At 34.5% G+C, this 17,104-nt stretch overlaps 1 protein-coding gene across 9 annotated transcripts in view; it reads left to right on the forward strand.

The window, feature by feature from the left end:
• The window catches only part of Birc6 (baculoviral IAP repeat containing 6), a 256,628-nt gene that overhangs the window by 106,616 nt on the left and 132,908 nt on the right, over positions 1-17,104 (forward strand). For 3 of the 9 annotated variants that reach the window (XR_002820364.1, XM_023711251.1, XM_023711255.1), the window contains exons 23-34: positions 443-589; positions 4,091-4,278; positions 5,114-5,437; positions 5,664-5,763; positions 8,224-8,438; positions 8,592-8,800; positions 9,082-9,428; positions 10,130-10,349; positions 10,900-11,033; positions 11,705-11,842; positions 13,315-13,442; positions 16,366-16,497. Coding sequence is in view for 8 of the 9 variants with exons in the window: in XM_023711251.1 (XP_023567019.1) it covers positions 443-589; positions 4,091-4,278; positions 5,114-5,437; positions 5,664-5,763; positions 8,224-8,438; positions 8,592-8,800; positions 9,082-9,428; positions 10,130-10,349; positions 10,900-11,033; positions 11,705-11,842; positions 13,315-13,442; positions 16,366-16,497 (2,282 nt within the window). In the remaining variant the exon portion in view is untranslated. The remainder of the gene's footprint in view (positions 1-442; positions 590-4,090; positions 4,279-5,113; positions 5,438-5,663; positions 5,764-8,223; positions 8,439-8,591; positions 8,801-9,081; positions 9,429-10,129; positions 10,350-10,899; positions 11,034-11,704; positions 11,843-13,314; positions 13,443-16,365; positions 16,498-17,104) is intronic. The other 6 variants (XM_004627598.2, XM_023711254.1, XM_004627599.2 and 3 more) reach the window with 5 other exon arrangements.

Consider the following 17,104-nt stretch of genomic DNA (forward strand, 5'->3'; position numbering starts at 1 on the left):
CTCATTCTGAAAGAAGTTGTTATATTTGTTGCCAGGGTTAAACTCCTAAGTCTAGTTAATGTTTGGATATGTTTAGTCTTATTTTTATTGTTTTATATTTATAACGTTGATAGCTCATAATATATTGTACTTAATAGATTGCAAGATAGGTACTTCTTGGGGTGTTTTTTCTGTATTTGAAATTAAATTTTTGCCAAATATTTTTCATTGTTCATAGGAAATATTTCTTACATTTCTTTTTACTGTGAGTGGCTGTTAGATTGCTTTTATGTAACTGAGCTTTTGTAGCAAGGGAGCTGGTATCTACCATGTTCATTGTTAAGACACTGTAAGGCTCATGCATGTCCAGTCTCGTTCATTGTGGAGTAGCAGCTGTAGCTTTCAGTGACCTGCTCTTTGAGGAATATCTTCACATACAGCAGTTTGTCTTTTTCTCTACCAGGAAGTGGGAAGGTCAGTAGCTGCACAGCTGCTGAGGGCAGTTTCACATCCCTCACTGGGCTGCTGGAAGTGGAGCCGCTGCACTTCACTTGTGTGTCAACTAGTGACGGAACCAGAATAGAAAGGGATGATGCAAGTACGTTTACTGGTATATACCCTTTTTTAATTTTATATTTCATGCAAAATGTAAACAAAGTGATATGTAATTATCTGTTTTTAACATCTGAGGATCTCATTGCTGTCATGTTACTTGGAAACCTATAGGAGGGACATTTTAGAGAAAAAGCATATTTTCATATTTTTAAGTCAAGTCATAGGTGCATGCTTTCCCCCTGATTCCTCCAGCTTTGTCTGAATCTTTATGTGTGTATTTTTAGAAAATTTTTAATTTGAAAAATATTGGCCATAATGGAAATAGGAATAAAACAAACTCCTTGTTTCCATTACTGAGCTTTAATAATCATCAGATGATGGACCATCTTTTTTGTGTACACACTTAAAAGTTACCAGCATATGTCTTTGAGAAGACTAGGATAAGGAAGTAGTGCATACTGTTTTTCAGACTAATGATTCAAAATAACTTTGAACAGAAGTAAAAATAATTTTCCAGGAGACGCTATGGAAAACTTAATCTTGCCCTTGGCTCCAGAATGACCAATTTTTTTTTTTTTTTTTTTTTTAAAGTGTATTTAGTACAGGGTCTGCAGGGTCTCACTATGTAGAAGGGACTCATAGTGATCCTTTTTTCAGCCTCCCCAGTGCTGGGATTACAGGCCCCTGCCACCATGCCCAGTCTCATTCACTGTCTCAGCTCACTCCAGGGTTGGGGCCGGCACCCAGGAGTGGGGCTCGCACGGCTCACCTGGCATTAAGCCCCTGGCCCCTTTGCCTGCCTAGGTAGGCATTTTAATCTGCTAAGCTGTCCAGCCAGCTGGACAAAAGATTTTAGAAAGAATTTATCAGCTTTTTTTATTGTACTGTTCTTTCAGAATTATACTGTCTTAGTGGTGGCAGTAAAATTCTTAGCTCATGTAGTAAGAATAGAATTTTAAATTAGAGTTGTTAAAAATAAGGAGACTAGTATATCAAAGTCAGTTTGTTTTCTTAAAAGCCTTTACAATTATATGGAAATAAAAACATACTATGAAGGGCTGGTAATATAGCTCAGTGGCGTAAGAGCCTGCCTGGCAAGTATAAGGTCCCTAGTTTGCTCTCTAGTACGGAAAACAAAAAACAAAGATTAAAAAAAGACAAACAAAACCATAGTATGACAAAAAAATTGAACTTTCAGAAAACTTTAATTGTAGGGGCCAGGGAGATGGCTCAGTGGAATAAGCACTTCCCTGGCAAGGGCAAAGGCCTGAGTTCAATCCCCGGTTCTGCCAAAAAGAAAAGAAAAGAAAACTTTAATTGTAAATTATTCAGTTTGTTCATTTATAATGTTCTCTCCTTGGCTTTGTCATGAAATTAAGTATACAAGAATTTAATTTTAAGGAAATTTATTTGAATTAGTGATGTTTTCAAATGAATAATTAAAAAATCTAAAGATATAAACCTTATTTTATCCAAGTGTGTTGGTACATGCCTGTAACCTCAGCACTCTGGGGAGCTAAGGCAGAAGCATCAGAAGTTGTAACCCATGCACATTAGAAGTTTAGCAATATTCCGTTTCAATCTCAAAAAAAAAAAAAAAAGAAGTTTTTTTATTAAGAAAGGCCAGGGCCAGCAAAATAGCTCAGTGGATTAAAGCACCTTGGGCCAGGAGTTCAATCCCCCAGCCTGCCATGCAGGCCCTGCCCCTGGGACATGCTGAGACTGAGAGTGAGAATGGGAGTGGTGGTGCAAGCCTATAATCCCAGCTCTTGGGAGGCTGTAAACAGGCGGATCACTAGAGTCCCATCCAGTGAGGCCCTAAACACCCTGTAGACCCTTCCCTAGAGCACACACACACAAAAAAGAGAGGTCAAAGGTGTAGCTCAGTTTGAAGAGCCCTAGATTCATTCCCTTGTACCACAAAAACATAGGTATGAAAAGAACATTTCCTTTATATCTTTCACCCATTTCTCTTCCTATAAAGCAAGCAGTGGAACTAGTTTGTTGTCTTTTCAGAGGTAGTATATTCATATCTGAGAGATCATCTCTGTATTCCACATATCCTGAATCCCCCTCCCCCCAGGGATATTTTTATTAAAAGTTAGGGCAAGATTATATTAGCTGAAAGATGACTATAGTCTCCAAGCTTCCTGTTCACTGTTTTGAAACACAGCCTTTATTAGATGTTAGAAAGATAGGTCACCGGATTGCCTGGACTTTTTTCTCTTTATACTGTTCATTGGCACATAACTTTACTTTCCTCATCCTTAATTTTATTATCTGTAAAGTGAGATTTTTTTTTAACAGTATGTGATACCTAGGGTAAGAACATAGTTGAAACTGGTACTTTTTGGAATATACTTTGATGCCACAAAGATTTAATACGTTGATATGAGTTTCATGATGACTGTTTTGGCCTTGGCTTCATTTAGCCCTTGGTTCTAATACAGTTGTACCACTATCAACTTTATAGGATAAGTGTTCTTAATCAACTAGAAAAGGAATCGTGACCTCTGCCTTATATACTTGTTTATTGGTCAAAGGCAGCCATTTGGTAAAGCATGCTGAATTTGTGCAGTTATTACACCAGTTTAACTTTCTAGTAAAGGCTTGTTATAAATAATACTGTTATTAGACATGACTACTACCTCTTGTTTTAGGCTGACATGTTAGCCTAAGTTGAGGGATCAAGTTTTTATTTCAGCTTCTATAATGATTTCTATAAATATGTAATAGAATAAAATTTGTCATATTTTTGAATATTGAAAGTCAAAGTAATATCGTAACTTGCAAGGTTTCCTAGAGCCTTTATTGGTAATAATGTTTATGAGTTGGTATTGTGTTCTGTACCTTACTTTATGTGGAATGTACCATATTCTAAGTACTCAGGAGAAAGTTTATTTTTTAATTTCAAATGATGTTAAGAGTCTCATCTTTAATGACCCTTTAAAATTAAATGAACTTATATAGCACAAATATTTCAAAATTAGTGACTGGATATTCTTTTTTCTTTGGCGGAACCAGGGATTGAACTCAGGCCCTTGTGCTTACCAGGGAAGCACTTATTCTACTGAGCCGTCTCCCTGGCCCCAATATTTCTTTTTTTTCTTCTTTTTTTTTTTAATGTTTCTTTTTTTTTTTTTAAATTTTATTTATTTATGTGTATGTGTGTGTGTGGCCAGCTCAGCCCACCAGGGGGCGGGGCTGGCTGGCATGTGGTGCTGGGGGATTGAACCGTGGTCCCTGTGCTTTTGCTAAGCTTGTTCCAAGTAGGTGCTTCAGACCACTGAGCCATCTCACCAGCCCCAATATTTCTAACTTACTAAACTGGCTCTTTTTTTTTTAAGTCATTCATGGATCTTCTTAGAACTTGAATACCTATGTTATCAATACTTTTGCTGTTTAGATTTTCCTTTTATGTTCTTATGATTCGTTTTCTTTTTAAATTAGAACGTGCTAGAATTCTAGTATCAAAATAGTGTATTTTGACTGTTTCTTTGGAAGCCTTTTCTTCATCCTGGTGTCTCTGCTCTTGTTTTCCCTTGTCTTGTGCCAGTGAGTTCCTTCGGGGTTACTCCTGCAGTAGGTGGACTCTCCTCGGGGACAGCTGGGGAAGCCTCGACAGCACTGAGCTCGGCAGCCCAGGTAGCTTTGCAGTCTCTCTCTCATGCAATGGCTTCAGCCGAGCAACAGCTACAGGTGCTGCAAGAGAAACAGCAGCAGCTTTTGAAGCTTCAGCAACAGGTTGGAGACCATTTGGCTCTTTGTTCATGCTGTCTCTAAACTTCAAAAGCTGAAAAAGCACTGTAAAATGATCATTATTTTCATAAAGGAAAATAGGGTGAACAATGTGAAGTAATCATTTTCAACAAAAATTGAGGTAAAGTCTTTGTGATATGTTTAAATATTGTTAAAATTGTAGCATTACATTTTATTTCCTGTGTAGTTGAGGAAATATATTTGATACTGTTTATACATTCCATTTCAGTGCTCTTGATCAAACATAATTAGCAGTTAACCATTTTCATGGAATAGAGAACCAAAAACAGCATTCAAAAGACCAATTAAATTAGTGTGACTTAAAATTTAGCAGTAATGAGAGATGTTTTATAGATTTTTATTGTGGCTTAAAGGACCCTGTGACAATTTCAGTCGAGAAATTTTATCAGGTTGGTCAACATGAGAATGTACCTTCTGTTAATATTTTGTGTAGAGCAGAACTTTGTTTCCTTATTTACTTTTTTTTTTTTTCAATAGGGGGGATTGAACTCAGGACCTTACACTTGCCAGGCAAGTGCTTATTCTACTGAGCTATCTCCCTGGTCCTTCCTTATTTACATTTAGTTGTTCTGCTTGCATTTTACCACTTCGAGAAATACACAGGAAATTGTGTATTCAGTATTTAAGGAGTACATTTATCAGAGCAGTGTTTTGTTAATATTATGTCCGATTCTGATTCGTTTTTTTAACCAGGATCTAGCTAATTGTGTTTCTTTTTATAACATGTGCCCTTGTAGTATACACCACAAGTTAGTTAGGCAGGATTAGTCTATATGTGTTACTTTTACTTCTTTTACAGAAAGCAAAGCTGGAAGCCAAGTTACATCAGACAACAGCTGCAGCAGCTGCAGCAGCATCAGCAGCATCAGCAGTAGGTCCTGTTCACAACTCTGTGCCTTCCAACCCAGTGGCTGCCCCTGGATTCTTCATTCATCCATCTGATGTTATTCCACCCACTCCAAAAACAACACCACTTTTTATGACTCCACCACTCACTCCACCCAATGAAGCAGTTTCTGTTGTGATTAATGCTGAACTTGCACAGCTTTTTCCAGGCTCAGTCATTGATCCCCCTACAGTCAATCTTGCTGCACATAACAAAAATTCTACCAAGTCCAGAATGGTAAATTATGTTTTAAATGGGCATTGATTTATCCATTGAAAATATTTTGAAGTAAACTGTTTTAAGACAAAATGTTATCATGCCAATTCAGTATATTAAATTAGATTATTTTCTTTTATAAAATACTAAATATCCAAGAGGAAATGAAACCTGTTATTATTATGGTTAGTAGTTTTTATATAGCAATAGTTACAGCAATATAAAGTTACACTCTTTTCTTTTCTAGAATCCACTTGGTTCTGGTCTAGCCCTTGCAATTTCTCATGCTTCACATTTTCTTCAACCGCCACCTCACCAGTCCATTATTATAGAGCGAATGCATTCAGGTATATGTTTAATTTATTAAAGCAATTTCTTCCCTGTTTGCTGATCCTTTATTACAGTTCATTCAGTTTGATTTTCCATTGTGACTAGTCACATTTGCTCTTGGGTAAGTACATTTTGCCAAGAGTAAGCACTATATAAAGTTCAAACTATGTGATTTCTGTATTGGATGGAAAAGTGCTGTTGAACAGGTTCAATAAATTCTGTTTTTACAGTGAATTTGATCTTTAACTGAATCTTTCCTCTTTATATAATGTCTGCCTTTATTTTAATTAGTCACCATTATGCTGCATATTACACTTGAAGGAAATTCTCCTGATATTAGCATTAATACAATAAAATCTTTTTTTTTTTGAGACTAGCCAACAAAACTGTTTACTGTCACTAAGAGTAGTAACATCTATGATCTTTTAGTTGAATTTTTTCCTAAGTTTGTCTTATGTTTGTATTCTATGGTAAATCTGTCTGTCTCTCGTCTTTTTTTCTTTAGAGTCTTGCTCTGTAATTAAGGCTGGCTTTGAACTATAGGGTCTTGTTCTGTAATGCAGGCTGGCTTTGAACTCACTATGTAGCCCAAGCGAGTCTTGAATCAGTGTGATGTGTCTGTGTCAGCCTCCCAAAGGATAGATGCTTTCACTAGAGTACACCTTCAAATAGCAGGAAGATTTTGTGGTGGCTACCACCACAAAAATTGTGTCTCAGCGGCAATAGAAGCCAACAAAATCCTTGGTGGGAAAATGTTGATATGTCATGTATACTTACAGTATTCACTATATGAACCATTAAACTATGGTTTGTTATTACAGCAATGCATGTTCCTTCTACCAAAGTAATTATTACTTGCAGTAAACTTTAGAATTTGTAACATTTGAAGTTCAACTTGTTCCGGAGTCTTAGATATGAACTATAAGTGGAATTTGGGCAACATATAAAACCCTTGAGTAGGGGCTATGTATGTTGTTTAATAATGTTTCTGTTTAGTTTTATTTATTTTATTTATTTTTTTATTTTTTAGGAAAGGGTCTACAGGGTGTTTAGGGTTTCGCTACTAGAACGGACTTGTAGTGATCTGCCTGTTTACAGCCTCCTAAGAGCTGGGATTACAAGCGCACACCACCATGCCCAGTCCCAATTGCCATCTCAGTGTGCCTTGGGGGTGGGGCCTGCACAGCAGGCCCAGGAATCGAACCCCTAGTCCCTGCACCATATTTGGCCAGCCCTTCTATTTAGTTTTAGTTCTGGTCATTGCCTTTCTTTTGTTTTTCCATTGAAAATAGGATTGTTCCTCCAAGTTTTTTTAAGTTGTTTTCCTACATTGTAAAATGCAACAGGTCTGTTATCAACTGCCCCTTATGCTAGTGCAAAGTAAAAGAGAATTATGATTTTTCTAATTTGTCATACCAATATAAATTTATTACTTAACTAAATTATATACTCAAATTGCTTAAAGCTTCCTTCTGGAAACATAAAATCATCCTACTAACAAAAGGAAAATTGGGCTGGGGAGATGGCTCAGTGGAATAAGCGCTTCCCTGGTAAGCACAAGGGCCTGAGCTCAATCCCTGATTCCATTTAAAAAAAAAAAAAAAATTAGTAAAAATGACTTTACCATTTCTCATTCCAAAACTTTCTCAAACGCTAATCTATATAAATTAATTGACTACTTACATTGTTCTAATGAACTTGTTTTTATATTTTGCATATAAAATGAAATAAAATCTGCATTTTTTTTTTTCAAGTATTGAGCTGAAGGTATACTAGTATTGGTACTGGGACCAACATTGGTTAAAATGAATTATTTTCCTTGGATTACTTCCTGAATCTTTTTTTTTTTTTCTTCTTTAAGTGATAATTTGGTTATATATATCCTTACCCACAATTTACAGTTTACACAGTAAATCCAGTGCAACTTGCAGCTCCACATGAAGATAATAGCACTTAAGGTCCTATAAAATACTTTAATATTTTAGTATGTCTTGTGAAATGAAAAAATATCCACTAATGGAAAGAAGGGCAAGTTGTTACTGTACATTGTTAATGTATGTACTACATTTTCTAACATAATTTTTATTTTTTAAATTTATTTATTTATTATTTTTTTGGTAGAACCAGGGATTGAACTCAGGCCCTTACTCTTGCCAGGGAAGCACTTTTTCCACTGAGCCATCTCCCTGACCCCTCTAACATAATTTTTAAAATAAAACTAATGTGTATAACTGATTGCTTTCATAGTAATAATCTTCATCTGGCAGTTTATAACTTAAAGCTAAGGTTATGTAGATTGGAGTATGTGAATTGTTGAAGTCATTTTTACTAATTTTCCTTTTTTTAGTTTAGTAAGTTGATTTTATGTTTCCATGTGGAAGCTTTAAGCAATTTCTAAGTATTATTATTCAGTTAACTTATATATGTACTTATTGTGTTAATGGAGTTTTTTCTTTTTAATGGTTCCTCTTTCCTAGGAGCCAGGCGATTTGTAACTTTGGACTTTGGAAGACCTATATTATTGACAGATGTTTTGATTCCTACTTGTGGGGACTTGGCTTCCTTATCAATTGACATTTGGACATTAGGAGAAGAGGTGGATGGAAGGCGTTTGGTAGTGGCAACTGATATAAGCACCCACTCACTTATTCTTCATGACTTAATACCACCTCCTGTGTGCAGATTTATGAAGGTAAAGAACTTAAAGAAAGTAAATTTATACTACTTTGTTTCTGAAAAATATTTAGGCATATTGACATAGTATAACTATGCTGTTTAAATGTATTTTTTAGATTTTTTATTGTTGCTAACAGCTATATGTATTTATAAAATTTTTTCATTTTAGATAACTGTCATTGGACGTTATGGTAGTACAAATGCCAGAGCCAAAATCCCTTTAGGGTTCTACTATGGTCATACCTATATCTTGCCGTGGGAAAGTGAGCTGAAATTAATGCATGACCCTCTCAAAGGAGAGGGAGAATCTGCTAATCAGCCAGAAATTGATCAGCATTTAGCAATGATGGTTGCACTACAAGAGGATATACAGTGCAGGTTAGTAGAAAGCTACATTTTAATATTACTTAAGATTGTATTTCATATGTCTTGCTTATATTATTCCACTGAATGTCATTTTGTAACTGTACAGAAAAAACCCAACATAAGGTATTAACACACTGCTACCATGCTTCAGGCGTGAATATATTAATTGATTTATTAGTACTTAATTCTTTTAATAGCTGGATTGTAATATTTTAGAGATGTAATTCTCAGTGTGCAAATGTGTATGTCAAAAGAACATTTGAGTCACTACATTTTTTTTTAAACTTATACAGATACAACTTAGCTTGTCATCGTCTGGAAACTCTTTTGCAAAGTATTGATCTTCCTCCTCTCAACAGTGCTAATAATGCACAGTATTTTTTACGAAAACCAGACAAGGCAGTTGAGGAAGATAGTAGAGTTTTCTCTGCTTATCAAGATTGTATTCAGCTACAACTTCAGCTAAATTTGGCTCAGAATGCAGTACAGAGACTCAAAGTAGCTGTAGGTGCAAATCGTAAGACATTGAGCGAAACATCAGATCCAGAAGATTTAATTCAGACATCTTCCACAGAGCAGTTACGGACTATCATCAGATATTTATTGGATACTTTGCTCAGCCTTCTTCACTCTTCCAATGGTTTGTATTTGGATCATATGCCTATGATTTGGATCATATATCTGTGATCTTTTTGCGTTTTTTAATATCTTTGCTGATGTTTTCTGGATATTGTAAATTTTGATATCCTTTCTAATGTATTTATGTATGAAATCTGTTTAGAGTGACATATTTCCCTTTCCCCCTTACTTTGTTTTTCAATGGGGCTAGTATTTGAATACATACTCCACCCTTGCTAGACAGAGGCTTTTCCACTGAGCTAAATTTCCAATCTTTTGTTTTTTTCTGAAAAGGATATTTGATGAGTTTCTTGTTTTTTGTTATGATGTTCAGATCCTTGTGTTCTGGCAAAATATGTATTAAATATTGCTTAAAAATTCATTGGTAATAAGTTTTCATATGTATTAAATATTGCTTAAAAATTCATTGCAATAAGTTTTCATGAATTGCTATCCTCATTTAAAAGTATTGTTTTCTAGCCAGGAAATATTTTTGATCATTAAGACAGACAGATACATTCACACTCACAAACTCACAGCATAATCTGATAAATCTAAGTAGAAAGAGATATAATTGACTTGATAATCTTTTTCCCTAAGTAACGGTTAATGTTCTACTTACAAAGTAAATAAATAGCAAAGGAGAAAGCACATATAGGCATGCCAATTTTGATATGACACCATACACTTAAATAGGAAATTTTATTTTCTTTCTTGTAATAGGGCACTCTGTTCCTGCAGTTTTACAGAGCACATTTCATGCCCAGGCCTGCGAAGAGCTTTTTAAACACTTGTGCATCAGTGGAACCCCAAAGATACGGTTACATACTGGCCTTCTGCTTGTTCAGCTGTGTGGTGGTGAAAGATGGTGGGGTCAGTTTCTTTCTAATGTTCTACAGGAATTGTATAATTCAGAGCAGCTTCTCATCTTTCCTCAGGATAGGTAAGTCAGAAAATGATGCTGGAATTTGTCATTAGTGGCTTCTGCTTTTTAAAGTCATTGGCTAGATTTTGAAATCTTGTTTATGTCGTTACCAAGCATGAAGAAAATGAAATAGCGACTTGTAGGATTTTGGGAAAGGCTAGTGAAGGGTGGTAGTGCTGTACTAAAGATTGCATACAAATAGACTACATTTTAATTAGGTTGAATTTGTGGAGATTATAGATTTAAATTTTAAAGTATTCTCTACCAGATCATGTTACTGTATATGTTAAATGTGCTTTTTGAGCCTCAATTAAAATAAAGTTCCCTGATTCTTCAGTGAACGCCTGATTTTTTGTTTTGTTGATAACATTAGAAAATATACCCAATAACTAGAAAGAGTTAATTTTGAAATATCTCTAGCTACAAATTTTTCTTACCCTAAGATACAATTTATTAAAGAGGTAAATAAACAATTATTAAATTTCAATGTAAATTATTTTAAAAATTGAACAAAAATAACAGTATGCTAGTTCTCACTGATTATTTCTGTATGTCTTTTGTTTTTTAGGGTCTTCATGTTACTTTCCTGCATTGGTCAACGATCACTTAGTAATAGTGGGGTATTGGAAAGCTTGCTTAATCTCTTGGATAATTTATTGTCACCTCTTCAGCCAGAGTTACCCATGCATAGAAGAGCAGAAGGTAGTAATATAAGACAGCTGTCTTAGTAAAAATGGAATATTTGATAAAATATTGACTGTGAAATAGGTTAGCATTTATTATAGCGTATATTACTAGTATCTTTATGATATGGAAGCCTTGGAGTGATTGACTGCTACGTAATTGTTACTTTTAACCGTGTTATCTTTTTATGATTTGAACTTTGGATTTTGAAATTGTAATGTTTTTTGTGTACTACATGACTAAAATCAGACTTCCTTATGTAAGTTTTGATCCATAATTAAATGTTTTGGTCACTGATGAATTTCATTTGAGCAAGAAAATTATTTTAGGAATAAACTTATAAACATTGTTTGGTATAATATGAATTGCAGGTTGAATTGGATATTTTATTTCAGTTGTCTATGAATTTTATACCTTGTTTTGCAGTTAATAAATCAGTGTTTATCACAGGGAATCACACAGTTACTCTATTTTCATAACAGAAAGCACCTCCTGTTTGTTAGAACCAGTATTTTTCTCAATTTATTGTCAAAGTGGCTAGTTCTGAGGTTTATTATATGTAAATGTTACTCTTAGTAGTGATGCAGTATGTGCTGATTTTGTAAAATGGTTTTTTTTTTTTTTTTTTTTTTTTTTTTTTGTTAGGAACCATAGCACCTGAATTTGTCTTCCTGTCGCGCTGTATGTAGGAGTGCTAGATATTCCTATGATCAGTTGGGTTGTTATGCTGGTGTCCAGGTTGCTGGATTATGTCGCAACTGTTGAAGATGAAGCTGCAGCTGCAAAGAAACCTTTGAATGGTAAAGACAGGGAAAGATTTTTGACAGGTATTAGAAGTTTATAATATGTTGGTAGGGATTTTGAGTGACCCTGCAGTTGTTCCAGAACTGGCTAGTGGCCTGGAGTTACCAGCTGTATGTAATTTTTGTAAAATATGAGTTAACAGGAAGCTGTTTAAAGACAGAATTTATATTTAATGGACAAACTTCTTGTTCTGAACATCACTTTTTAGTTGCTGAATACTACCTTGTGTTTCACAAGGGTTTCTCTCCATACTCATTCAAATACTTTATAATAAAATGTGTAAATGTGAGTTTTGAAAGGGAAATTTACAAAGATTTCTTGTTTTTTATGTTATATTTTAGTATGATGTGTCATTTTTACCACTGTGGAGGTCCATTAATTGTCTTTAAATTATCTTTAACCTTTTTCTGAAGGGGTTGCTGACTACTGAACCAAGGCAAATGCTGCCTTCTGCTGCACTATATCCATGGGCCTACAAATGGTGTTTATGCATAGATATATGCATTACCAGATTGCTTTGAGGTGTAATCTTTGTCCATAGGTTGAGGGATTAAATAAAAAGATCTAATGTTTTCATTCCCATTTTCCACTTCATGAGGATTTGAGGTAGCAACCAAATGTGTAGATACAGATATCCAATTTGGAATTTTTTTTTTTGCGGGGGGGGCGGGGGGGGCGCAGAACCAGGGATTGAACTCAGGCCCTTGGCGCTTGCTAGAGAAGTGTTTACTCTACTGAGCCATCCCCCCCCCCCCCCCCCAATTTGGAATATATGGTTAGTATGATACACTATCTCGCCAGCCCAAAAAGTGAAGGATTTTTAATGTATTGGGAATTTGATGTTTGTAGAGATTTTAGGAAATAAATAATACATTTATGGGTTATTTTACTCAGTAAAAGAGTAAGATATCTGCTAAAATAAATGTAATTATAATATAAATTTTAATAGAACAGCTAATATGTAGAGTCCAGCTTTTTTTACGTTCAGTATGGAAACTTTAGTGGAAGAGGTTTTTTGAGGCTAGGGAATATAAACCAAGACTTGAAAAAGAGAACGGGAAATACATTTTTATATTTATTTAACATGAGTAAATATGTTGAGATGGGTAAAGTGATATTGGCCTGAATTCAGCAAAATAATGACACGCACACAGTGTGCATTTGCAAACACATATGCTTTAACTATTTATTGTTAAACTGAGTAACACTATTGAAGCCTCATTGTACAAACATTAATCTTAAACACTGTTGAATGACTGGTACTCTAATTAAAAGATTAGAGATAGAGTTATGATCTTAAACTCACATAGAATCTTGAGTTATTTAACTTTTATAAGGTCATATCTTCCAACAGCTATTTTATGGTAGTTTCTTTAGTTTTTTTTTTAATATCTGCTTTTTCATGCTTGACAATTGTTTTTTCTTTCTGGGTGTGAGAGATATTTTAAAATTGCATTTAACAGTATTAATAGTAAAACTTTTCTTTCCTTTTTAGGTAACCAGTGGAGTTTTATCAACAATAATCTGCACACTCAGAGTTTAAGTAGATCCTCCAAGGGCAGCAGTAGCCTTGATAGATTGTATTCCCGAAAAATCAGAAAACAGCTTGTTCACCATAAGCAGGTAGTAGTTGTAACATTAATTTATTATTATTGATTTATTAGTTGAGATCATTTTGAAGGTTGACAGATATCATATCTTGGTTGTGACATTGATGGGCTATGAAGTTTAGAGAAATTAACAGTTTTTGAGACTATTTGTAAAGGCCAGCAATACCTAATGTACAGATTTTTGGTGATATTCTTTAAAATGTTCACTTCTTAGTGGGAAAGTAGTTTATTTATTTATTTATTTTTTGCAGTACCAGGGATTGAACTGAGTACCTTGCGCTTCTAACGCCAATTCTACTGAGCTAACTACCCAGCCCCAAAAGTGTTTTTAGTGGGAAAGTAGGTTTTTTTTTTTTTTTTTTTTTTTGGGGTGTGTGTGTGTGTGCGCGCTCACTTCTTTTTTTAATTTAATTTTTTTTCCCATAGTTTTATTGAGACAAATAGCAATGAGACAGTTTCAAACCAAATTGATAGGATAGTTTCAATAATTAACACATTGTGTACATTCTTCCTAGTGGTTATTTGCTGTACAAGAGGCGGACTTGATATCCTATTTACAAACACCATTAGAACAAATTCCTCTATTCATTAAGAAAGTGTAACTATATATCTATCCTAACCACTTTGAATACACAGATACAAAATGGACATTCATCTGTATCCCTTTTTTTTTGGTTAAGTTCCATCATTTAAATATTACAGGTGTGTAAACACAGCAAATGTGCTCACTTCTTTACATCTGTGTTGCTCCCATTCTAATTGAGTAGTCAGAAAGCCCTCCTGCTTTTTTCTTTAATTCAATTCATTTCCATGCTGCCCAAAAAGTTTTTGGGTTACAAACTGATCATACTTCTCCCTAGATTGCTAGAGTAGAGCTCTCTAGCGTATTCTGTGTAGTAATTAGTTTGCAGTGGTTATGTTAAAGTTTTAATGAAAATGTAACAGGTTTGTTTTTTTTTTTTTTTTACAAAAACCTTTCCATCTGAAAGAATTAAAGGCATTGAGCATTTTTTTCAACTCTGAGCTAAATGAATCTTCTCAAAGAAAAATAATGTTAAGTATTTTCCTTAATTTCTTCTTTTTCAGACTTTTAGCTAATTTTAGGTAATCCTAAATTGTAATTTTTTAAATGAAGCTAAAATGTATTGGGTACTTAATTTTATGCCTGTCATGTTTATTCATGCATATATAATTATGGATATAAGGTTGAAAAACAACCTAGAATATGAGGTAATATGTGTAACCCTAGAATATAATCAAATAAAATTTTATTATTTGATTTTTTGTTTGCATACATTATTCAGTCAGCAATATCTGAAAGAGTATGCAAGGAATAACTGATAGTAAGGCATCAGTTTTAATTCTATGGTCGTATTGTTTTTCCAGAGAATTTTTTTATTTCTAGCAAATACACTGTTCAGATTGATTGGGTATCAGGTTGTCAACTTATGGTCAAATTGTTTGGAAAGACATGTATTTGTATAGTAATTAAAATTGTGATTTTTTTTTAGATATGTTGTCACAATTATTGCATATGTTTATCATAGAATTTTCACCATATTTTGAAAAATTCCAAAATGTAGTAATACTTAATTTATAGTTACTGAGTTTTTCATTATATGTGCCTGCTAGTTTCAAGTTAGGAACATGCTTTTTATCTGTGTAATCATAGGTTTTTTTGTTTATAACATTTCCCTCATATAATAAATTATGTGTCCGTACTGGAAACATATGAAATGCTTTTAGGGAAGACTGATATGGCTGTTTTTTAGTTTATAATCGAGGCCATACCTTTCTAATAACTTTCTAAAGTAATTTTCTGGATATTTTGGCAAGTCATTTAATAGCTTGTAAGGTCTTCATGGGCAGTCTTTCCTTTGATCTATTAGTTTGTTGCTAAGCTTATTGATTTCTATGGTTTATATATGGGGAAGAGGGTATAGGAGGGTGCTTTAGGAGTTTGTGTTATAAAAGGACAGCATAACAACCCTATGTTAGAACCATTCAGTATTGACTCTCTTAGTAGATTAGTGCATAAGCATGTAAAATTGTATGCAGGTGAGAGCACACCTGGGCATATACAAATTAATGTAAGTAAAACTGCAAACAATGTGAACAAAGTTGGTGAATTTTGTGGGTGTCAGTATATGTTTTGATAGTGCTGTACTTTTGTAGAATATCACCATCATGGGAAATTTGGTCATGTCTATTAAGTGAGCTCTGTGAATCTAAAATTCCTTGAATAAAAAAATATTCTAAGGGCTGGCCAAATAGCTCAGCATATAAAGTGCTTGTTTAGGCAGATGCAGGGGCCAGGGGTTCAATCCCCAGGCCTGCCATGTCCGCCCTGCACCCAGGGTGTGTTGAGACTGGGATTGAAACTGGGTTTGTTGGTGTGCACCTGTAATCCTAGCTCTTGGGAGGCTGTAAACAGATGCATCACTACGAGTCTGATCTAGTAGGAACATCCTGAACACCCCTGTTGTAGACCCTTCCCTAAAATACCAAAAAAAAAAAAAAAAAAGTTTACTCGATTAATTGGCTTGTTTAAGAAAATTGTACAGTTATTTTCTCTCAGGGGTAAAGAACTGATTAATTCTCTTTTCTCTTTTTGGAAGAGGGTCTTGCTATGCAGTTCAGGCTGGCCTTGAGCTCACTTTGTGCACAGGCTGGTCTCGAACTGCAGTGATCCTCCTGCCTCAGCTTCGAGTACTGGGACTACAGGTATGTGCCGTCACACCCAGCAGGAACTGACTAATTTTTAATGAGAATATAGGTCTTGAAGTCAGAATGATGAAGTGATTTCTTTATATGAACAGTATAGTTAAAATTGTTTTATGGCGTTTTAAAGGAGTCATTCTAATCAGTTTCAGTTCTGAGAATAGTAACATTTTTGAGCACTGTTATTTTAAGATTTATTTATTTGTATTTTATAGCAACTTAACCTACTAAAAGCAAAACAGAAGGCTTTGGTGGAACAAATGGAAAAAGAAAAAATACAGAGTAACAAAGGATCATCATATAAACTCCTGGTAGAGCAGGCAAAATTAAAACAGGCTACTTCGAAGGTATGGTTCATACTTTGTAACAGAATGTAATTTTTCCAGGGAAACACTTTCTTTTTAGCCTTTTAGATCATGTAATTTTTCAGTATCTTTAATATAGTGACTAGGAAAACTTAAATATGTTGTTCTGGTTATCAACAAGAATTTGTTCATGTGCATTTACTACGCATGCTATTCATTATTTTCATGCATACCACATGTGTTGGCACATGCCTGTAATCCTAGTACATGAGAGTCTGAGGCAGGAAGATTGCCTCAAGTTTGAGGCCAGTCTGGAGTACACGGTGAGACCCTTACTCAAAACAAACACATGTGTGCACGTGAAAAGAAAACACAGAAATATACTTGTGTGATTATGAACACCATTTTTGTTAGCTCTAAAGATAAAATTAATATATTAAATGATATTTGTGGTTTATTTCGTTTTTATTATATTATTGAAATATTTTCAGGGCTAGGTTGTAATTGAAATTTCTCTTGGATCTTGTAGTGCACAAGGCTGAAATGTAGCCTGTCCTTTTCTAAGTTAAATGAATTTTGTTGGGGGCCAGGGAGATGGCTCAGTAGAATAAGTGCTTCCCTGGCAAGCGCAAGGGCCTGAGTTCAATCC

The sequence above is a fragment of the Octodon degus genome, unplaced genomic scaffold (genome assembly GCF_000260255.1).
Source record: "Octodon degus isolate 3935 unplaced genomic scaffold, OctDeg1.0 scaffold00020, whole genome shotgun sequence".
Taxonomy (NCBI): domain Eukaryota; kingdom Metazoa; phylum Chordata; class Mammalia; order Rodentia; family Octodontidae; genus Octodon; species Octodon degus.